Here is a 23,977-nt window from a genome sequence, read left to right as displayed (position 1 = left end):
GTCGATGGTGACTTCATTTTTCTTTGGAAACCATTTTCAGTTGAGAGAAGCAGAGTTTATTCTGCTCTTCCCTTAAATTCATCTATTAGCATCAAAGTCACTGATCCCTGTCTCGGCTCGGAATATTAGTGATAGGTAGTGAGTCTGTTAAGCCCTGCAGATATTATGAGCACGAAGACTATTTGAGGTAAATTGGCAGTTAGAACACATTTTGGAAAGAGGAGAGAGAACTACTCCGTGCCTACAAAAAGCTCTCTCATTCCTTCCCCAAGAAAGCAGGAGTCTGAATGTTGGCCAGCTGGACAGATGAATCTTAACTCTTGCAGCAAAGGTAGGCCTGGCGAATTTTTCCTCTGCGTGAGCTTTTCTGAAACTTGATTAAATGTATCAGTCAGGAGGGCCTATGAACAGATTTGGAAGTAAAATACTGCTTGAGATAGGTGATGACATTCAGGATAGAGATTGGTGGTTAACAAAGTACTAAGAGTTGCAGTGAATCCAGAATTTTATAGATTGAAGCCGCCTTCCAACAATTCTTAAATAATTTTAGATTCTCTAACGGGTGTTTTCTAGCTTCGAACCACATTAATACTGTTCGTCTGGTTTTCTAAGCATAATTGCAGGGGGTTATGATACAGTGCTTTTTATCTAAGCGTGTAAGGAACCTTCGGTGCTCAGAAAAGCTGTCTTCAGAGACCATTACAGAATATGTTTTACTCTAAGGATATCTGGTCCGACACCCACCCCACCCCGCCCTGTAGCAGGAGTTACATATTTAGCTTTCTGTTAAATGCCCTTTGGTTTTCATCCGAGTAGTTGCATAAGGATGTATGTTGGCGCAGTGGGCCTAATTCCTTAGAATTTTAGTCTCTACATCAGTACTGTCCGACAGGACTTTCTGTGATAGTGGAGATATTCGCTACCTCCGCTTTTCCATATGGTTGCACAAGTGGCTGTTGAAAGCATTTCAGATGTGGCTAGGGATACAGAGAAACAGAAGTTTTGATTCTACGTAGTTACTAAGTTTTAAAAGCTGCATATGGCTGGTGGTCGTCTGTCTACCATTGAAGAAAATAAAAGTTACAGAGCATATTTTTAGTCTATTGCAACATCAGTAATCATAAGTCTATCTTGAATTTCTCCCATAAACTTTTATGGATACAATTTATATACAAATATACTGGTGTGACTTTATTGATTAAATTTTTGCTGATTTCCTTTTCACAATTTGTGTTTTTAAAAAGATATAATAAGTTGCTTTATAGTTATCTCCAGTGGCAAATTGTCCTTCCATTTTAGGCCACTGTTCATAACATACAGCATTTGATTTTGTAGTACTGTTATCTTCAGCTTTCAGAATGAGCATACTAAACTCTAAGTCTCATTGCTGCCCTCTGAAAGAAGTTTGTGATGCAGGAGAAAGGACATACTGTGAGCTGTCAGAGCAAATAGCCGATGCCGCCTCAGCCAGTGAATTCCAGTGCTGTGGGCTTCCGTTGGAGCCTCCTCATTTAGGAGGTTTCCTGAGGAAGTGTCTTCAGTTGCAGAGCTCCCAACTCGTCCAGCAGCTCCGATCTATTCCAGCACACATTCGACATCCTGCCAGAGCAAATGGAGGTTGCAGATTTGGGGAAAAAAAAAAAAACCCAAAAAACCCCAGAAAACAAAGAAGCACGATGAGCATTATTAGCACAGCCAGTTTAAAATGATGAGGTGTTAACCACATTTGTATAAATAACAGTTTCTCTAACCCCTGAATCATTAGCTTGCATTTTTAATGCAATCGGTTCATAAACATCAAAGCAAGAACACCAAATTTGTATGGGGTCAAGATCAACCGGGGCTCTGAATGGGGAGACAGCTGAGAGCCGCGTCCTTGTGCGTGGGTGGCCTTGCAGCTGTTGATTCACCCTGAGGCTGCTAGACAGTTGCCTCTCTGCACTTGCTCAAAGAACCAGACTTCAGTCTTAGGTAAAAATGTATCCCCTGCCATGGAATGGACATAAACAGTGGATTGACATCAGCTCTCAAAACATCAGCAAGGCGGCCAGGCCCAGCAGTTAACCTGAAACACTGAGCAGTACCCAGCATAACATCAGGGCTGTGTCTCCATAATATTTGTCTTTGTACAATAACACCGGGCTCTCTTAAGTGTATTATAAATACAAAAGCTCATAGTCCAAAAGGTTCAAGGTGACGTACCCTTCTCTACAAATGGTAGGGGTGATAGGAATAACTGTTGCTTGACACAGCTGCCGTTATTTTGATCCTTACGAGGACTCCCAAGTACACTTTTTAATGATAAATCCTATGTACAGCGAACATTTTTAGAAATACCAGTATTCATCATGACAGATAACAAAAGGCAAATTTTGGAATCAGAACTCAATTCAGTTTGGACTCATTAAGCCGTGTTTCCTTGGACAAGTGTCTTCAAACTCTGAGGCTATCCTGCACAGCAGGCAGAGGGGTACGTTTGTGTTTTAAGGATTGAATAATGTCCACACAGCTGGTATGTAGTAGGGAGAGTCTCAAGAGACGGTGTTATGCACTTGGAGGACTAGGTGCTGTGCATGTAGATTTGTCATTCATTTCTGATCTATGTAATTGTAACTGTTCTAGATAGAGAGTTCCCTACACACAGATTTAAAAGGGTGACAGTGGATACTCGTTGAGACCCAGTAATTTCTACTTTTAGAAACCCTCCTCAGGAAAAGATCACACAAAAAATTCTCAATGAACAGTGTGATAGCATTTTCAATAGCAACAAATTCTAAGTTCGGTGACATGAGGTCACGTACATCAACTATGGTACCTCCACCTTGGTGCTACCAGTTAACATGATGGCCATGTTAATACATTCTTTTTTTAAGAAAATAACTTTGGACTGTCTGAAAAGACAAGTTTCACCCTCAGTACAAAAATTCTGACATTTAACGAGAGATTAAAACATATTTACTGCCTCCTTCAACTGTTTGGAACCCAACCTCTAAACACTGTCTTAATAGAACACTAAGGGTTGATGTGGAGAGGCAAAATTGATGACCATGTGAAAATCCCATCGACCCTGCAGTGTAAGTTGGAACAGAAGACGTAAAAAGAACAGCAAACATTTATACAGTAATTACTGTGTGCCAGATACCGTTTAATAGTTTATAATGCCCTCAACTCATGCAGTCTTCCTATAACCCTGTGAAGTAGGTGCTATTATTGTTCCCAACACATAGTTGAGGAAACAGGCAATGGGTTAAGGAACTTGCCCAAGTTCACACAGCTAATACAGCTAAGTCCAAGCTTGAGTCATAAGAACTGTTAAACACAGCAGTGATTCCTCACATGTTAGATGATATTAATGTCTTACAGAAAATGAGATTCTAGAAATTGCACTTTGCTCTGGGAAAAATAAATAGGCATGTTGTAACTTTTCATCTCATTTACTTATGAGTATGAACGAATGGCCAGTGGAAGGTGAGACTAGACACCATGTATCAAAAGGTGAACATTTTCCTGGCAGTAGCAATTCAGAATTTAAGGTAGTATATCACCCCAGGCTGTATGTTGGTTGTTATTGCCAGTCTATTATGCCGTGTACTACTGGATAATTTATTATGGATCTTGTTTGAATATGTCTGATAATTAAGACTTTACTATTTAATTATCTGGGTGCTGTGGCTATGGAACTACTGTAAAATTCCATTAGGAGTGGCATCCAGTAGTTTTTCTCTTGGAACATGATAGTTGCTCCTTTTATACTAAGATACAATATATCACCCATGGCTGCTGGTTGTTACTTAATGACATTAGATGACTCATAAAAGTGTAAAATGCTGACTTTTTTTTTTGCTATTAAGAATATATATATTCAAGTTATACTTTATAAATGAAGACTAGATTTTAGCTTAGAATGTTATTGGCTAGGAGATAACTGGTAATTAAAACTTCATAATTTTTCCTCTGAAATAAACAACAAGCCAGTGGAAGATATTCTTGAGGTGAAACTTACTTAATGACAGTTTTAAAAAAGATTTTACAGCAAATTGATATTATTGTATGTTTAATAGGCTGTGATGAAAATATCCAGAAAAAATTGAGCATATTGGTTTTCTCCAAATAGGAAGACATACCTACCTCTCTCCTCTAGATGGCATAGTTTAGGCTTTCATTGCATTAACTGATTTTTTTTTTTCCCCACAACCAGATGACTGACTAGTTTCTGAACAACCAGAACCACCACAGTATTGATGCCATTTAATTGTTACAACTGGTCAGATAACCAGAGTGACCAGCCTATTGTTTAGTGACCTTAATTAACTTAACATTTTGTCTTTTAGACTTCTTAAATAAAAGCCAAAAACTTATCTCTAATAACCAGATAGCCAAAATCATTTTTGTGTATTGCTGGAGTCTCTTCGGGTCATAGCACATACCTATTTCTGGATTTATTTCTCTGGTTTATGCTAAACGGCTTGCCATTTGATAGGAACTGTAAAAATACGACTGCCTTTGACCTTTACAGGACACATACATCTAACTGAAATAATCCAGGTAGAAACCAGGAATCGTAGGGATCTGGATCACAAAATTTCCACATTGACACAACCCGATCAGTTAGGTGAAGTTAACTCCCCAGGTGCCCCTGGTTTTGTGCAGACTTTACTGTTTGCTAAAGTAAGTCACCACAAGTAAGAAGTCAGTATGAGGTGACCCGGAAGCAGCAAACGACAGAAACATTCTGTTCTTTTTTGTCTGTACGCTAAAATGGGAAGAGGACGCTTTATTTTTACTTTTCAGATTCCTTACCTATTGTTCACTTTCCAAAATTTAAAGACAAATTTGGCTGTACCCAGAATACCCAGAATACTTGTTAATCCCAATTATGACCATCTTTATCCTCTTCTTCCTTTTTGTGTGGGAGACTGGCCCTCATGGCGCTCAGAAGAATCTTGACCAAGCACCTCTTAGGGGCTTCATTTTGGGGGTGGGGCATATTATGTAAATGCTAAAGTTGTATAAGTAAGTGTTTTCAAACTATAGCTCTGATGGTGATTATTAGAATCTGTAGCATAGGCAAAGGGGAAAGGGCTTGGAAATATGCAAAATAGATCACTATTGTAACCAAGAAAAGGTGAAAATTTAACCGATGCTTTGTTGGAGATTTCAGATTTTAAAGTAGCTTCATTTTAGAGTGATTATTGGGGACAGTCCTCGTCTGCCCCCTTTGCCCTAATGTACTGATGAAGGGTATCTGCTTCACTCTTGAAAGGGCTCAGTTTTGTGTGATAAGTTATATGGTCACCCTGGCTGCAAGAACTAACTTTGTTTTCTAAGACTTGAAACAACAGGAAAAGTTTGTGGCCCTTAGTCTCCAGTTTTCCAAGTCATAACTACTGATATAGCTTTGCTTTTTAAAATATTTATTAAAATATACTTACACTGCTTTTTAAAATATGCATTTGCTAGTTTTTTCTTCTAACATTAAAGAAATGCGTCCAGGTTTTCTTTTTATGTGCAATTACGACTACCTCTTGGTTTTTGTTTTATTTTCATCTTTTAATCGCAGGCAGCAGAAAGGCAAGGTTGTCTGAAATATAGGTTGGTAACTTTGCTAAAGGTAATTTACACATTCAGAATTTTATACCATCTGTGAAGCCCACTGAAATGATGACAAATTCATTTAAAGACTATATATCTTAAAAGATTAAAAATCCACTTTATATTGTCATTCTCATTTTATGTATGAGAACATCATTATGTTTTTGTCTCATCATTTGCTGCTTCTTTTCCTTCCTCATCTTTTAATTTTTACTATGTTAGTACTTCTCTCTCTTCCTGTCTCCCCAGCAACCTAATTCTGGCTTCTTGCTTTGTGAAGTGTCTGCGGACTGCTGGGGTGGTGGGATAAGCGAAGTGGGAGACATTCTGTAAGGACAAGTGTCAAACCCAGCCCTAAGAACTAAGGTCAACTCTGCCACTGGCTTCTTTTTATCAGCATTAGATTTCATTAAGCACATATCCATATTTTACAGGATGACAACTGTTCCCATAATGTTCATGTATTTATATCCATCACTAAATGCTGTTTATTTATATCGGTCACCAAGTGCTATTTTAGTGGCTGAATTTCACCAAGGGTGAGAAAACAGAGGCTCTGGCGGATTTCAGAAAGCCTTGGGAGTGAGTCCCCAGGCCTCTGGAGGTCACCCCATGTCAGACGTCTCACGGAGCTGAAAATGTAGAGACGGAAGGAAGCCACCAGCAATAATCCATCCACGAATCACAATTCCAAAGGGCAGGATACACGTTCCCACAGTGTATCATCAAAGTGTGAGGCACTTCTCTCTTTAAAACCTCACTACCTGTGATACATTCCGCTCTTGTCCCTGCCTCTTGAGTTCATCCCTTCATCTTTTCCCACCTCTGATCTTCTCTTTCAGTCCTTCTCCCCACTTCCTTTGTTCCTCATCACTTCTTTCTTAGATAAACCTACAGATACAGAATGGAAACAATAATTGGATCATTTTTTTTCCTGGGGAAATTACTCACCTCTCCATTTCATTATTCTGAGAGCAGAAACTTGTATCTCTAGAAATGCACACAGAACAGGAGACAAAAACTATTATGGACCAAACATTGGTTTTGAATTGTGGGATCAGAGACAAAATTATAAGAAATTAAAAGGTTTTTGATATATTTTCACATTAAGTTACCCTATTTTGCGTTTATCAAACATTAGCTTTTAGAGTAAAATATAATTAGTTACAGGAGTTCCGTATTTCTTTTCCCCACCTCCTGGTTTTTAATGCTTGAAACTATTGTGGAAAACTTCCAAAATTGTTACAGATGAAGTTATTCTTTTCATCAGAGTTAGGAAGGACTATTAGATCACAGACTCTTGGCTGGGATCCTTGAGGGCAAAACTCCAGGACAAGGATGAGTCGTCGTTTTGATATCAAACATTTGTTTAGCCCCTTGTAGGAACTCCGCAATAGTTAAGTGAACAGACCCTTGAATGAGCAGAGAAGCCCTAGCAGTCAAAACAGCTATGCTCTCTACCTGTCTGATCTGGAAAACAAAGCATATCCCATTTTAGGGTGTTACATAATAAGAACTTTAACTTGAATTTGGACTTAACTGGACTGTGATAATCATTTAGAGTTCTATTCACCAAAAATGTATTTTCTTCAGTACAATTACTGGGGGCAAAATATCACAATTGTTAAAATCACAATGAACATGGACTTACAGAAACTGCTAGGAGGCTTAACCATGAGACCAATTCTTACTCGCATCTTCCCTGGCTGCTTCATTCTATTTATATCTGAGAAAGAGCTGACAAAAATGGAGATGCCAGAGGGTACAAAAATGGTAGGTGACATTTCAGGAGCACATGCTCAGGGCCAGGCTGTGTTACATGCTCTCTTGGTACCTTGTGTAATTTAATCCTCACGATCACCTTATGTTGTTGGTACTATGTGTTATCCCCATTTCATAGATGAAGAAACAAACACAAAGTGTCTGGGTATCTCAGCTGGGATCACAAAGCCAGAAAGTGACAGAAATTTGAATCCAGGAAAACCCGCCTCCGGAGCCTGCCTCCTTGGGAAACTCAAGACGGTCTACGTGGGTTAAATACCCTTTTCCCACCAGATGGCTATGGGAAACCAGCGAGACAGCTCTTGAAGTCTCACCCATTACATCTTTGAAGGACCGCCCACCACAGAGGTAGAAAGGGCTCCCCTCCCCTCCTGCTGCACTCACATTACTGCCCTCAGTCATAGTGGGAGACTTTACCCACCCCTCCCCTGTCCTGCCTCCCTGGACTTTGGGGAAATTTTAAGTAGCCTCTCATGAGTAGGCCGGGAGTCTAAGAGCTTGTAAAATAAGCAGTAACTATTCAGCAAACTGAATATTATGGACAAAGTGTGTATGGTTCCATTGGAAGGGGTTGCTTGTCACAAGGTTGTATGGCTTAGGTGGTTTTCCTCGAAGTGATGTAACATGGACTTTTGCTGCTCTATCCACTCTCTAATCTGAATCCACTTACCCTTCAGGTGTGTTTGCATTTATCTCAAGAAGGTAGTCAGAGGTGTGTGGCTGCAGTGAGGCTGAGCCTGCGTCCTGAGCGGAGTGTGGAGACAAAGTTCACCAGCCGTGTTCCAAAGCCGCATCTTCTCTCCGTGGCTCTAGTTCGCAGCTCCTGCTTTCCATTCTAGAATTGCCCCAGGTGTAGGAATGGTCACTTTGTTTCCTTTGTGTATAGCTGGATGGTTGCTGTTCTCAAGCTGAACTCAAAGGGATAACAACTTGAAAGTACCAGCCCCGCAGGTAGCCCCTCTGGATCATGTTTTGCGTTGGCTCTTGGAATTGGAGCTGGTTATCTGACTCCTTCCAAGTAGCTTCAATCTGAAACTGGCCTCAAGGAAAGGAAGGTGCTAATGCTGATTTACACATAATTTTCAGAATTATTCACAAGTGGATTGGAACAATTCCTTTATTCCAGAGTTTTCTAATGTGTTTTAATAGAGAAAAATTCCACATTCAAGGAAGTTCAGAGTATGCTGGGTTAAAAAAGAGAAACAGGTTTATGCTCTGGATGATTGTCAGAGCCTTTAACATCATGATGGGAACTGTGAATCTGTAAAAGAACAATAGGGTACCCAGTATCTCCCAAACTTAACTGCACCAAGAATCCCCATTCGTCAGACATATTCTGGTACCAGTGCTTCTCAGAAATACATCGTGGGTGAGAATATAGACAATGGGTCCCAATTGCAAAATCCAGCTCTGCTGAAGACTATGGTCTGGACCAAGGTACTAAACCTCTCTGCACTGCAGTCTCCTCCCTTGCAAAATAGAGGTGATAATAATAATACCTACTTTACAGTGTTGTGAAGATTAAATGACTATATCTATATATATATATATATAGTGTATATATATATATATATATATACACACACACACACACATACACACACCTACCCATCTGCCTCACATTACTAAGTGTGCTATGTGTTAGCTATTGCTGTTAAACCAGTTAGCCCTCTAGTTACTAATGATATAGGTCCTATACACATGTAAAGTGTAAATTCTGTAAGTTAAAGTTCCTTGTGACTTTTCTGTAATAAAAGGAACATCTGAACTGGGGAATAATATAGTGGCTTTGAGTTTAGGGGAAAACTCAACACTTTCCAGTTTAAATCATCTGTCTAGTCAGTATGGGTACAGTCATGATGAAATGAAAATGTTGACTTTGAGTAACTAAAGGTAAAAGGAAAAGAAAAAAGGAAAAGTGAACAGGGGCAAGAATTATTTTTGTATTCCTTTCATTTGGACTAGGTTGAAATAGAAAATGTCAAGTTCTGGGTAGCGTACAACTGTAGACATCAAACACTGAAAATTCCAGCTTCCTGGATGTATGCTGTGGAAAGAATGAAGTTAGTTGCTCAAGTCTAGCTGGGGAAGAAGCTGAAGAGAAAGGCATATCAAGACGTGACTTAGGCAGTGAATTAAAAAGATATCCATTCATTCAAACAGTAAAATAAATATACTTTATTCTCTAGGTACAAAAGATAGAGCTCTGTTTTCAGCAGTTCAATCAAATGGAGGAATCAACTGTCAACAACAAACCATAATAAGATAAGCTTTAAGATCCATAAAAAGATAAACTTTAAGATAGAGGTACCGGAAACAGTGGTGTGGAATCTCAGAAAATGATTCCACTAAAAAGGTAGGCGGTGGATCTTAGACTGTGGAAGACCCGTCTCAGGGCTTCCTCTGTGTTGTCCACACTGGACTTCCGGGTTCCTAGGACATGAAGCCACCCTTCCCACACCCCCTCGCCCTATTTCTAAGGTTCTGGTGCAGCCCTCATGCCCACCGGTGGTGCCTTCAGCTGTGAACCCCCTCCCCATTAACACTGATATCAGATGCCACATTCTGGTGCCCCCAGACCCCGGGTCCCCAGCCTCTGCGCTGCTCCTGTAGCCCCTCCCCTTTCAGTGCTGATGGTGCCTTTAAGCCCTCTCCCTGCCCTGCCCTCAGCTTCCGCAGAGGGTGGCTCCTTGCACACACACACCCCCCTCCCCCGCCACTGCTATGGGGGGCTAAATTATCTACATTTTGTAGAGGGAACTCTCTATTTGTAGGGAATGCAGGGGTCCAGGCTGGGTCCCTGTCTCTTGTATAAATTGTACAGACTGAAAAAAAAATGGCCTGGCCCAGAATCAACTGTTTGATGCTTATTTGCCTTAAGTGTGTATGTACAATACAGGAGGGAAGACTTCCATTCTAGAGCAAGTGATTTAATCTGGGAGGCTGCGAGTGGGCCCCACTAAGTAAAAATGGGAGGCTTGATCGCTTGTCCTTCAACAGACTGGTCCAAAATGACTATATAAAGTAAATACCATAAATCACCGTTGTCAGGGCGCACACTCCACCTCCTCGCTCCCTTCCCCGCCGCCGTCCTCATTTCCACACCCCCTCAACGGTTCAGGGAGAGCTCGTGGTCTAAGTAAACGGGAGGACTTCTGACTGTAATCCTAGCACGTCACTTTGTTGAAGGCAAACACGTGGTTCAGAGAGAACTTATAAATCTCTCCTCCCAGGCAAGATCGTGATGTTATCTGCTGGCAGCGGAAGGTTTGCTCCAAGGGGAGCTCCAGAAGCTCCCAACGAGAGAGAGAGAGAGAAGAAGAAGGGAGACGGAGAGAGGCAGACAGAGATACAGAGAGACAGAGAGAGAGGGGCAGAGAGAGAGACACGCACAGAGAAGAGCGAGGGAGAGAGCAAGTGAAGGAGGCCAGGGGAAAGGGATGGAGAACCTAGGATAACGGTCTAGAGAGCCATTCGGGGACGAACCGAGGGGCTGCCAGGCTGCAGGAAAGAGACAGCAGAGGAACGGCTGCAGGCTGCCAAGTGCCTACCTACCCTAAGCGAGAAAGTCCAAGTGGGAGAGAAACCAGGAGAGGGTGGCAAAGGGTGGGAGTCCAAGGGAACCCCCTCGTAACCCCCCAGGAATAAATCCCCCTCAGTCAGCGCGGCCCGGGGCTGCCGCTGCGGTCAGCGGGGGCTGAAAGCAACGGCGGCGGCAGCCGGTCGTCTGTTGCCGGGTTGGCGTTTGGAGCGAGAGGAGAAGGAGGAGCAGAAGGAGGGAGCTGGAGGCTGGACGCGTTCGCCAGCGGCGGCGGCGGCGGCGGCGGCGGCAGCAACGTGGAGTAACCGGGCGGGTCGGCGCGCCGGCCGGGGTGTCGGCCCCCGAGCGCAGCTCCGGGAGCAGGATCCTCGCCGCCTCCCTCCGCTGTCCCCGCGGCCCCCGCCGGACCCGATCCAGCCCGAGCGCCGCGCTGAGCGCTCCCGCGTCCCCGCCGCGAGCCGGGCTCGCCCCCCAGCGCGCGCACGAGGGCGCGCGCGCGCACACACACACACACTCACACACTCACACACACACTCACACACGTGTGCGCTTCTCCGCTCCGGAGCTGCTGCTGCTCCTGCGCTCAGCGCCGCAGTGGAAGGCAGGGCCGCACGGCTCCTTCTTTAAATATCTAAATTGGAGCCGGCCGGCCTCGGCGGCCCCCCTGACAGCGCTCCCGGCGCCCCTCCCGCCGGCGCGCCAGCTGCCAGCCCCGGGACCTTTTCATCTCTTCCCTTTTGGCCGGAGGAGCCGAGTTCAGATCCGCCACTCCGCACCCGAAACTGACACACTGAACTCCGTTTCCTCCTCCTAAATTTATTTCTGCCTCATAGCCACTCGTCTCTTTTTTCCCCATCTCGTCGCTCCAAGAAAACTTTTTCTGACTCCCCAAAGTGAGGGTTCCCCCTGCCCATCGTGCATGAATATTTCCACTTGGGGAACGACCTGCCTTTTCTTTTTAAAAGAATTCAAGCAAGATACCTTTTTCTCTCGGACACTGACTCTCGATTGTTTGCAAAAGTTTCGCATTAAAAAAAAAAAGCTACCTGATCTGTACTTGGAGAGTTGTTGTTTTCTTTTTTTTTTTTCTTACTTGTTTTTACTTTTTAAAAAAATTTTTTCCACCTTTAAAAAAATGCACTACTGTGTGCTGAGCGCTTTTCTGATCCTGCATCTGGTCACGGTCGCGCTCAGCCTGTCTACCTGCAGCACGCTCGACATGGACCAGTTCATGCGCAAGAGGATCGAGGCGATCCGCGGGCAGATCCTGAGCAAGCTGAAGCTCACCAGCCCCCCAGAAGACTACCCCGAACCCGAGGAGGTCCCCCCGGAGGTGATTTCCATCTACAACAGCACCAGGGACTTGCTCCAGGAGAAGGCGAGCCGGAGGGCGGCCGCCTGCGAGCGCGAGCGGAGCGACGAGGAGTACTACGCCAAGGAGGTTTACAAAATAGACATGCCGCCCTTCTACCCCTCGGAAAGTAAGTACTGCTTCACGCTCCCATTCCCCGGGGCTTAGCGCTGCCCGATGCTTCCAGAACCTCAGCCACTCCAGGGATCGCCCTTCCCTCTCCGGGTCCCCGCTGACTCTTTCTCCTCCTCGGGTCCTCCTTCCCACCCACCTCCTTCCCAGCTGTGTGCCCGAGGACGTGAGGCTTTAAAACGTGGACCTGCGACTTTATTTTCTCCATTTTTCCCTTCCCCCAACGCCCCCGTCTTTTATAAGGCGTAATTCTCTTTTTCTCTGCCCTGGAATTCTCGACTCGGCCACCAGCTAGGAGTCAGCCCTCCTCTGTCAAACTAGAGGCGCTCCCTGGGGCAGAGTTAAACTGGGGAACCTTGGTGGGTTTGTTTTCTTTGCTCCGATTGGCGTGGAGCCCGCCGAACTGGTGCACGAAGGGTTAAAAAAAAAAGTGGCTCAAAACTAGCCTCTCCGGAAGGCGCCCCTTTCCGTGCCGAACTATCAGCTGATTCCCCAAGCCTCCTCTATTGTCTGTAACTCCCTGAAAATGTCAGCATCGCCAAGTCAAAACCCGATTTGGAGACCCCTCGGAAAAACCTACCTCCAGCCCCTCAATTCTTGAATCTATGGCCGTAGCGAGGTGTTTACATTCCCCCAAGGCGAGATCTTGTCACCACGTCCCCCTTTGATTTCACCTGGAATGGTAGAAAGGACAACTTCGCTTCTGACTATGTTTCAAAAGGGTTTTTAGTTCACGTTACTTTTTCAGAATTCACTCAAACCTGCCTTTTTAAAACCGCCGGTGTGGCAGGTCATTTTTCCTTCTGTGTTGATCGTTTATCTTTCTCACTCTCGAGCCCGGTGCTCCCTGCCCTTTCATAGGCTTCCTGCATTACTTCGCTGCATTCCTGAATCTCAGCATAGAAGACAGCCGATTTTTTTTTTAAACTGGCTTCTCTGAGGGCAGTGTCCTCAAAACCAGCTGGCATACAGTAGCGATGGGAGTGAAATGATTTATCCTGGAGTTCCTTGGGGGGAAAGGAGGAGGACAGTTAGCTTAGAATTATTTCCAAGTTCTTAAAAAGAAAAGAAAAGAAGCATCCAATGATACCTGAGAGGGTTAAATACCAGGAAGAAGGGGGAAAAAAAAAAAAAAGCTCCAACATTTTCCTATTCCAAATCCCAAGCCGTGCACTTTTCATTGGTTGCCCATTTCTCTCCTCCCCTTTCCATGGCCTATATACTTGCTGGCTGCCTTCACAAAGTCTCTGTGTCTTGCCTACATAGATTGTATGGCCATCCTGGTAATTTTATCCTAGAGGTTCTAATTGCAGGGTGGTGCCTTTCTTTTGTAACATTTATGGTTAATTTGACAAGTCCTAGTTCCATGACTTGCCATGTCTTGTTTTTGATGGTCTCACAGCTCAGGCTGAAGAATCCAGCCCCTTCCTGGCGACCTCTGTTTTGCTACGCCTCCACCTCTTGTTCCAGAGCCGAGCAGAGGCAGGAGATCCTGGCAAGCAGGATGATTTTGTTATTGTAATTATGGCATCATCCACTGTATTTATCAACGGTGGTGATAAAGGCACTCCCCCCTGGTGATTCCCCTGGGGAAGTAAAGTGGTCCACCTGGGGTGGAGCCAAGGTAATATTAGGAAAGAAAATTCATTGTATTTAATTCAGAATCACTGAGACCCAGCAGGGAGTGAAGTCAGCTTGCTTTCCCGAGCACGTGCATCAATTCTGCTGGAATTTGGGCAGACTGCAAGGGTGTTCAACAGACCTTGAGCAAGCCACCCCTTCAGCGTTTACCTGCAAAAGCTCTAATGAACCACCAGCACTTTCATAGCCGAGAGGAGGTCTGATCTCTTCATTAGACAGGTGTGGAGAGAGCAAGTTACCCAAGAGGGTGTTGATTCTTTGATCTTTCAAGCACTGTTCAGTCTAAAGAACTGAGATGATCCAACCCAGGATCATAATCATCACCGAACTGGACAAATTCTCAAATTATTAGGATTTCAGAGGTTGACATCTAAGCTCCATGTGTGAATTTCCTTCCGCATTCACTCTCAAGTACTAAATTAATGAAACCCTCTGACAACTACAGAATAAAATAGGTACTATCAGTTTGCTTACAAGGAATACAAGCTTTTTAATCCTTTTGTTCCATATGGAAGTTTTGAAGCAGAAAGCTGTATTCAGAGCAGGTCTGATACTACTGTGCTAGGACTGTGGATAATTTTATAGAAAGTAGGTTAACTGATTTTCCAGCACTTTCTAGTTCTACTGGAATATAGTGAACCCTTCCAAAAAAAAGGAAGAAAAGAAAAAAAAATCACTCCACCATATTTTTAAAGGGCAAATTGAAAGTACAGCATTGGCTTGTATACCAACTTTACCTCTTCAGGACTTTTCTGCCTTTTAACTCGGTCCTCGCTGAAGTGGCAGTGGAGAGAGAGCATGTCTGTCATTTCTTGCAGTGAATCCGGGGAGGGTCATAAGCCCCAGAGAGGAAGGCATGGGAAAGATCACTGGTTCATTTTTTACCACCAACTTATTAGCGTTCAGGGAGTGACTTCAGCTCAAATATTACAAAAATGCTCTAATTATATTCAATGAGCTATATATCATTACAGATTGTTGACAGACCATTGTGGGACATTTTATAGAGTTCAGACTAAATATTTTTAGCAATGCGGAGTTTTAAAAGTAAAAATATAAGAGATATTGTATATGCCTTCAGGCATATTTTGTCTTAAATATTATCCTTGGCCCAGTGTACTATATAAATACAGTAAATATGAATAGAACTGGCCAGGTGCCAATCTCCTAGGATGAATTTTAGTCAAGAAGGTATTTATGGGATATAAATAATACTGTGTCAACATTTGAAGAAGGGGCCTGATTAGTTTTAAATGTATTCGTATTGATCTTTTCACATGCTGTTAGTTTAAGGCTCAAAGTGGAGTTATGCTAAGGTTTACGGATACTTTATCCAGTGGGAATTAGTGGACTTCTTGTCCTTTGGACAATCCGTTTGAACTTCAAGGCACATCTGTTCAAAAGACACTGTACCAGGCTCTAGAAATTTAGGAGGAGTGATTCCACTTAATAGAGTAAGAATCCACATGATAAACAATTAAAGTATATAGAAACTTGGTCAGTCAAAAAAAGGAAGAGACAAAAAGTTGCCTTTTCTTTCTTTCCCCTCCCTTTTCCATTGTTAACAAATCAGGTAGTATTGTGGTTCTAATTCTGGTGATTTTGTACCTCCCTCTGCACCCCCTACCCCCAGGGAACGTTTGGGAATGTCTAGAGTCATTTTTGGTTGTCATGGCTGCGAGTAAGGGGCCCTACTGGCATTTAGTGAAGAGAGGCCAGGGATGGAGCTAACCATCCTAGAATGCATGGGACAGGTACCCTTCCCCCATCCATCGAAGAATGATCCATTCCCAAATGTCAGTAATGCCCACGTGGAGAAGCCAGGGTGACCCTGGCATTTATCTGGGGTTACTGAATTCTGCCAGTAGTGCCATTTCAAGAGTACCAACTTAAAAATAAAGCATCTTTAGGATCAAAAGGACATCAAAATTGAACAGGAAGATAATCAGAAAGTTATCTTAAATAACTGAGAGTATGAATTAGACTTTTTTGTATGGAGTACACTTTATTACGAGTATCTTAAGGTGCCTAAGTTAGAGGCAGCAGAGCTTCCCATTCATTTAGCTTAAGTAATGATGTTGCCCCGCCCATCGGTAACTGGCTAACTTCAGTCAGCTGCTGTGTGATGTTAGTCAGAACAGAGAAAAAAAGAAGTGAGGAATTATCTTGGATTTTCCTTGCAAGGAAAATAAGCAGTTCGTGTTAATAAAGAGTGGAATCTCCAAGCTAAGCAGCTAAAGAAAGTAAATAATCGTGTTGGTTTATTCTATCATATCGAATTAGATAAACCAAAATATACAGCCTGCAACATCATGGTGAGGTTTCCTTTGTAACTTTCACATAAATGTTAAACATTTAATACCAAGCCATCACTTTTTCTATTTCCCCTGTAATTTTCCAAGTGAAATCGTGGAATCGAGAATGAATATCAACAGCACTGTGGTTTGGGGGAATGTGACTTAACATTCTATTCATGGATGTGTCTCTCTTTACACACAGCACGGGATGATTGGCCAGTTGCCCAATGAGGAGAAATATTAGTGATTGCCAGAACATAGTAGCACTTTTGCTTTATGTCCAGGGTTTTTTTTCTTTCTTTTTCAGTAGAACTATAGTTGATTTACAATACTGCGCTAGTTTCAGGTGTACAGCAAAGTGATAAGGATTTTATTTTTTAATATTCTCTATGTTTGGGTGTGTGACACACAGAGAGAGAGAGAGAAATAAAAGACAGACTTGAACCCCTTCCCTTGACTTTTACGATGTGATTGAGTTATTACTACACAACAGACCAAACTTTCACTCCCCCACTTGTATTGCATCATCAGTTGTACTAACTCTAGTGCCTAATTGTGGTTACATTTAACTTAGGCCACATTCTCTTCCAGGATTTCCTCTTTTCTTTCTTTTACTTTTCAAAGACTAGGAAAAGCCCTCAAAGAAATAGTGTTTATAACTGGAGCAGTTGGGCCATCTTTGTTGCCAAGGGAGGTCAGACGGCTTCAGGCAGCTCCTGGGGAGTCCCCATCTGATGGAGGCTAGGCTTTGGGAAGCTGGAGGGGTGGCTGGGGGACCACTTGACCTGGCAGAGGCTCCTGGAGCCCTCTGCGTCTCCACAGCGCCCCCTGGGGTCTACTCGAGGAGTGGCACTTTCTGAATGATGCCTTCTCCCTGGTGAAAAGATGCTGATCTAATGTAGTCACAACATCTTTCACACAAAGATATGAAAGGATGACAGATCATTTTTCCTAGAGGAAACCGAGATGTGAGAAAAGGACTAATGACTCATTGTTGATCCCATATCCAATCTGGGTTAGAACGGAGGAGGTCACTGACTCCTAGGTTTTTGCCCAGAGATGACAACACACTTCAGGCTGCATTTTTAGAAGGTTAGGGAAATAGACTGGAAGAGCCTGGCCCTGGGAGAAGTGTGGGAGCTGACCACTGAGGTGGGACCCTGGGTCGGGGAGCGGGAGGAACTCCTGTCTCCTCGCCAGTCCCACCCCTTTCCAGGTTCAGTATTAAGGTAAGCAAGTGAGCAGAGAGACTGCAGGGAAGAGCTCTGGAAACAGCCCCGTCAGCTCTCTTGATGGAGCATTTCCGGTCCTGAGGGATCCTGGAGAGAGGATTTGGACTTGCCAGATGTGCTTGCTCTCCTGGGCAGCCCTTCTGCCGAAGGGTGTATCCACTTTGCAGATTCGGAACAGCTAGATGAAATGTGCCTCTGGCCGAGATAAACAAATGTTTCCATTGTCATTTTGAAACCATATGGTATGCTTTTGTTTTTAGTGTTCTTTAAACAAAGATAGTTTTTCACCTAGAGATGCAACCTTCCCCAGGTATTTTAAATTGAATCACATGCTAGGGATTCTTTGCCAGCTTTGTTTAGACTGAAAAGCTTGCTTCCGTCATTTGTTTGGGAGAAATTCGCATCCCGCTGCCACCACAGGTGGGTTTGGGTGGGCGGTTGCCATTTGCTTCATTTCTTTCCTAACCTCTGGAGAGCCAGAGGTTGAGCCACACTGCACGGGGACCACCACCTTGCTTCCCAGATTGGCACGGTGGCCTCAACTCTGCAAAAAACTCCCCCTTGACCTCTTCCCTACAGTCTCTGAATTGCCTTCTTGTTCTTCTCTGTTCTGGAACATCTGCCTGTATGGCGGTGAACTTCACTTAATCAGGCCTCCATTTCTTCATTTGCAAAGATGAGGAAGATGCTGGCTTCCTAGGGTTGCCAGGGATGGACCATGATGTGTAACGGAACCCCGGCTTCTGCTTCTGGCACTCAGTAGTGCCTTCTCTGTGCTGCAGCTACTAATCATCGAACCTCAAACGCTATTGATTTCTCAGGTGCACCATTATTTTATGTGTCACTAAGAGAGAAGTATCCCTGACAATTGACTCTAACGTGCCATTGATTATAAGCGATATTAAAGAGAGGCATTTCAGAGATATTAAAAGGTGATTAAAAGTGATGCTCTGGGAATCACACCCACCAGCCTGGGATGTCTGGGGATCTCTGTCTCATTCGTTTTTTATTAAGTTCCACTCAGCGGATCTATTTCCCAGACTCACTTGGATCGGTCCTTAGGTGACTTTTGCCACTTAAGGGGCTGGCGACTGAGACTGGCAGGCTTGGGAATCCACCATGTTTGGCAATATCTAGTCCTCATATAAGAAGACCTTGAGCATTTAGGCTTCTTGGTAAGATTTCAGATGTCTTACGGAGCACCAAAGATTTTTCAGGGTCTGGTCCCTCCCCCTTGCTCGCCCCACCTCTCCCCATGAAGACAGCTCCAGCCAGATCACCCTCTTTGCCTTTACCCAAATAGGCCATTTATTTTCGTGCCTCCAAGCCTTTGTTTATGTTGTTTCTTCCACTTGGAGAGCCATCTTTTAACACCTTTATAAACATCTTTGGAGGTTTAATCAGCGCCATCTCCTTATGAAACCGTCTTTGGTTTTCCGAGTCATATTTAATTAGCTCTTCCCCTGCACGCCCACAATACTGATATCCATCTCTCTCTCAGCGCCTCTTTTCTTTTGCTGTGGGTAAAATCCAGCTGTGTTCTGACCTGTCTTCTTCTTCATTGGTTGGTCAGCTGCCTCGAAACAGGAACCAACACGGATGTATCTGCATTCTTCCTGCACACTGGTTTTGCTCAATCCATGCTCAATCAATGAATGAGTATTTCCCTTTAGAGAATAAGGGAAGGGTCCATGAGTTCAAAGCATTAGGGCCAGGAGATGTGCAGAGAAGGAAATCTCACCTTCTCTATCAGGGAAAACATGCCTCATGCATCATGTCACTGTGCTGAAGGCAACACTAGGCTTCTCATAACCATCCATTTTTTTGTTTCCAGTTTTGCATATAATAATGAAAATGATGGCAGTGATGATGATGGTGAAAGCTACCTGTCTTTGGGTACATACTGGGTGCCAAGCATCGTTTTATATATTTTACATGTTATTTAATTCCACAAGTGACCCTATACGGTCCATGCTAATATTCTCCCTGCGACATATGAGGACATGGATGTAACTATTTCTATCAGTGATGTCTTATTGAAAATAAGGCTTTTAGCTACGACAAATCATAGTGACCCTAAACAGAGACCAGGAAATGGAGAGCATGACTTTCCTTGCCCTCTTGCGAAACGATGTAGAACAGCCAAGAAAGGGTGGTGACTCTCCCCTCCCACCGGGAGTTACCTTCATAAAAGCTCTGCATTCTTTCCCTGCAGAAGGGTATATACTTTTGAAGCCTTTCACACAACCCTGGGTCTCTTTGCTTACCTCTAGCACGTTCTGCTTTTATCTCTGCCCTTGGTCGATGTAAAAATTGTGATTTAGCAAGTCTCCTGGTCTTGATCTTTAACTGCAGCTGTATTCTTCACAAAATTTTGGATACATTTGATGGATAGGGATTTGTCTTTGTCTTGTGGAAAATTAATTTCCTGGGGGGCAGGCAAGATGGTGTTGTGTGATGAGCACGGACTTCAGAGCCAGACGGACCCAGTGAGTAAAAGGAGGAGAATGAATGGAAAGGAATCGCACCCGAGGAAACGTGGTCCTCCGCCTGGTAGCCCCTTGGCTCTCAGCACACGTTATTACAGCTGCCCCGCTGACATTTAGGTTGCTTCCTGCTGAGTTCAGATCTTGGCTCTGCCATCACTGGCTTTGTGGCCGGGTCGAGTCCCCTTCCCTTAACCTGGTCTCAGTTTCTTCACTTGTAACGATGAAGAAAATGACACCTGCTTCCCAGGGCGGCAAAGGGATTTTTGATGCTTGTCAAAGAGACGCCTAGTGTGGCCGCTCCTGGCACTTCCTGGGCTGGCTTTTTACGACAGCTATCATTCATTCCTGATCTCAAAGACCGTTGATTTTACGGTGCACCGTTATTTCAGATGCCACCGAGGAAGAAGTCTCATTGCCAATTAATTGTAATGTGCTAAGCGAGGATTGGGACTTTAGAAGTATTAAAATATGAAAAATATGGAAAATCAGTGAAAGCACCTAAATTTCATGGGGCGGAAGAATGGCAGGCCTTGGGCACACAGCAGAGTACTGTACCAGAAAGTCACTGAAAATAAAATTAATTGGGACATGGTATCTGCCTCAGAAAATGCTTCTGCTTAGTCAACTTTAAGAGCTCAAGCTGGGAGTATCCACCGCTGGCACCAGAAGCAGGAGGTCCACATCACACGGTCCTTCCAGCCACGGGGTCTTGCTATGCATACTCAGTGCACGAATATCCAGTTTTTATTTTTTATTTTTTGGTCATCACAAGATGTTACCAGTTGTTTCAAAGGGCAATTACATTTTAGGAAAAAAAAAAGTTGGAATTGTGTTAACTGATCTCTCTGGATATGCACATGTGTCACATAGCACTCACCTCTTAATCTTTCTGGGCCGTAAAGGCTGAAATCCAACGAAGGACCAAAGGATGGGATGCGGGTGAAGGTGGGGGTCATCCATCAAAGGCTAACATGCAGAAGGGGCTTCTGGGTGATGTCTTCTGGGCTGGTTCAGCCCCTCCTGCCAGGTCCCCAGTCTCATCACCTCCCCCTGGTGAGAGTCTGTGCTGAGAAGGAAGCTGGGATGTTTGGAGTCTGGGCTGAGCCAGGTCAGGCGGCTACGATTAGACTCGGGAAGACCTCTGTGACCGGGCATCCGCCACAGCAGTTTCTTTGCTGTCAGGAGATTCATTGAAAAACAGACCTGGGCAACAACATGCCAGTAGGGAGCAGAAGTCTCCAAGAGGAAGACGGATGGAAGGAAGGGGAGAAGGTGGTCAGGAGGCACCATCGCAAAGGGTTTGAAGAGGAAATGAAAACTGGGGAGGTGGTATCAGAGAAGAGAGGCCACACTAGCCCCGGGGCCGCTGTTCACACAGCAAGACCCTCTCTGCGGGAAGTCACATCCTGGCTTTCCTGGGGCGACTGAGTGAAACCACTTCCTGGGTGTGAGAAAACACTGCTGTCCAAGAGGAATGGAGTTTACTGGGTCTAGCATCTTAGAAGGAAGGAAAGCCTTGCACTGGCCAGAAATCTATTCCCTGTGGACCAGCCCCATCCCTTCCTTCTCAAAAACGAGCGCTTGGATTTGGTTCTGCCTGATAAGTCAGAAATGTGGGGCTTAGATGTTCCTTTAATCACAACAACTTGAGGAACTTCAAGCAAATGGAAAATGCTTTCTGGATGTTGCCAAGCCCAGACCTTCTGAAAATAGTTCAGATGCATTTCCAGCCTCCTCAGGCAGCTGTTTGCTCTCACGCCGGCCTGTTCCGCGTCTCTGTTCACAGAGAGAGCGCCCTTCTTCCCCCGGGCCTTCCCAGCAGCCTCCGTGGCCGTGGTGACCAAGCAGGACATCCCTTGCAGGAAGAGACACGGTGTTTCTGACGGGAGGGTCAGGCTGTTGGAGAGCAAGACTGCTTTTTTTGGAGCTGTGGTTTGTTTCAGGAAAGGCTGTAGCATCCTTCCATTCTCATGGAAGAAAAGGAAAAATGTGACTTCGACCGTGGCTCCATTCACTTGGCTTTCCCTATCTAAGCCACAGCACCCTGACAAATACCGCGTCTGTCTCCACAGGCTAGCTCACAAGTCGCTGTTCATTCATAACTTTCGGCTGTTGTAAGAATCCTCCTTGGTCATTTCATCCTGGGAACCAGAATGCAAGGTTTGGTTTTGAGAAGGCCACTGAAGCGATCACAAACGCATTGGTCTTTGCAGATCTCTGACGAAGCGCTGTCTAAAAGAGCAAACAGTATTTTTTTCATGCATTTCAAGAGCACTAAGATGGTCCTTATTGCCAACACATAAATGGGAACTTTCTGGTAAATACAGCCTACTTTTTAAATTTTGGATTCATTTCAGACTTGGTAATTCAGCACTTCTGAGACCAAATTCATCAGGGGTTATTCTTTCTCTACCATATGTAACAGTAACTTGGTCATTCCTTCCGCGGGGCAGGTGGTTCATTCTTATTCAGTCATTTATTTCCACATCCATTGACTTAATCTCATTTTCACTTCTGCTTTGATTTCGTAATGATAATACCATGGAAGTCGTTTCTGCTTGCTTTATAGTAGACTCTTACAGTAAGCTGCTGACTGAGAAAGGCCAAAAAAAAAAAAAAAAGAAAGAAAAAAAAAGTGAATGACTTATTCTGATTCTACTTTAGAAGGAGGGGAAAAAAAAAGAAAATCACAGACTGAGGACATTTCTTTGCAGAAGGTGGATGATGTGGTAAAGGAACTGCCCCCTTGGAGGCTGGTCAGGGCTTACTGTGGGGGAAGTGACTCCATATCCAAGCTCACACTTTAGCATCTGGGGCTCTGGAAACTAAGGAGAAAGAAACAGAGGTAGGAGTTGTACCCGAAGTAGCCAGACAGAACCAAAGGTGAACTATGGCTGTCTCCTCTGGTTCTAAGACAGCAGTTCTCACCCTAAGGTGTGTCTGTGAATAGTCATTTTGATCTGAGCAGTAATTTAGTCATTCACTTGTACCTCGTAGTATTAAGCTTCAGGTTGTTAAGTGTAGGGTTTTTTAAATTATTTTTTATTTTTAAATTTTTTTTGGGGGGTAGATAATTAGGCTTATTTATGTATTTAATTTTTTTTTTTTAGTGGAGGTACTGGAGACAGAACCCAGGACCTCATGCATGCTAGGCACGCACTCCACCACTGAGCTATACCCCTCGCCCCCTTAAGTGTGTTAATGGAAGTCTCTGGTCAGATCTGTGACCCTTGTCCTGAGCCGGCCTCTGTTCCACCTACCCAGCTTGCGCTTTTCTCCTCCAGAGAACGAGATGACGGGTGCTGGTGTATCTTGGAGGGAGACAGATTTCAGAAGAATTCCACTGTCAGAGAAATCAAGAAGGAAACTCTGCATAGCGTCATGTCTAATTTCATTAATTCTTTTTGGCAGTAGTCCTCAGATACTAGAAAGAGGGTCTGAGCCAAGCTGACCCCCAGTCATTATACACTGGGGATCAGCCATTGGCCCTTTCTCAGTAACAATGGCTGGGAATTCTCTGAGTAGAGTAGAAACTCACAGTCTAGTGCTGGGAGGAACTGATAGTCCCCACCTTGGGAATTTTTAGGATCACGAGAGATGTTTGTGTGCAGGGATGCAGAGCAGCCGAAGCAGGAACTGAGTTGGCACGAAGGTGACTGGAGCATTTTTTAATGACATTTAATCTTCTTCCTTAAGATATCATTGCAGCAAACATGGCTTGATCTCTGTCTACACTTTCATACTACATAAAACCATTCTTGTAACGAGCCACCCTTATGAGAGGATAGGTTTTCCTAGATCCACCTGGTTGCGTTGTTTTGAGGTCAAGGGAAATTTTATAAAAAGTCTTTCTAACCTGTAAGTCACAAAAGCCTATACCAGTGGTTCTTGAATTTCACCGAGCAGAAGAATCACCTGTA

The 23,977-nt window shown here is 44.0% G+C and overlaps 1 protein-coding gene across 3 annotated transcripts in view; it reads left to right on the top strand.

The window, feature by feature from the left end:
* Window positions 1–10,635: 10,635 nt before the first annotated feature.
* Window positions 10,636–23,977, top strand: part of TGFB2 (transforming growth factor beta 2) — a 77,321-nt gene continuing 63,979 nt past the window's right edge. For all 3 annotated transcript variants that reach the window (XM_006188156.3, XM_006188155.3, XM_014562160.2), the window contains exon 1: window positions 10,636–12,396. In XM_006188156.3, the coding sequence (XP_006188218.2) occupies window positions 11,835–12,396 (562 nt within the window). In that variant the 5' untranslated portion in view covers window positions 10,636–11,834. The remainder of the gene's footprint in view (window positions 12,397–23,977) is intronic.

The sequence above is a fragment of the Camelus ferus genome, chromosome 23, assembly GCF_009834535.1.
Source record: "Camelus ferus isolate YT-003-E chromosome 23, BCGSAC_Cfer_1.0, whole genome shotgun sequence".
Taxonomy (NCBI): domain Eukaryota; kingdom Metazoa; phylum Chordata; class Mammalia; order Artiodactyla; family Camelidae; genus Camelus; species Camelus ferus.
Note: the sequence above shows the minus strand (reverse complement) of the source record. Positions and strands in the feature narration are given on the sequence as shown.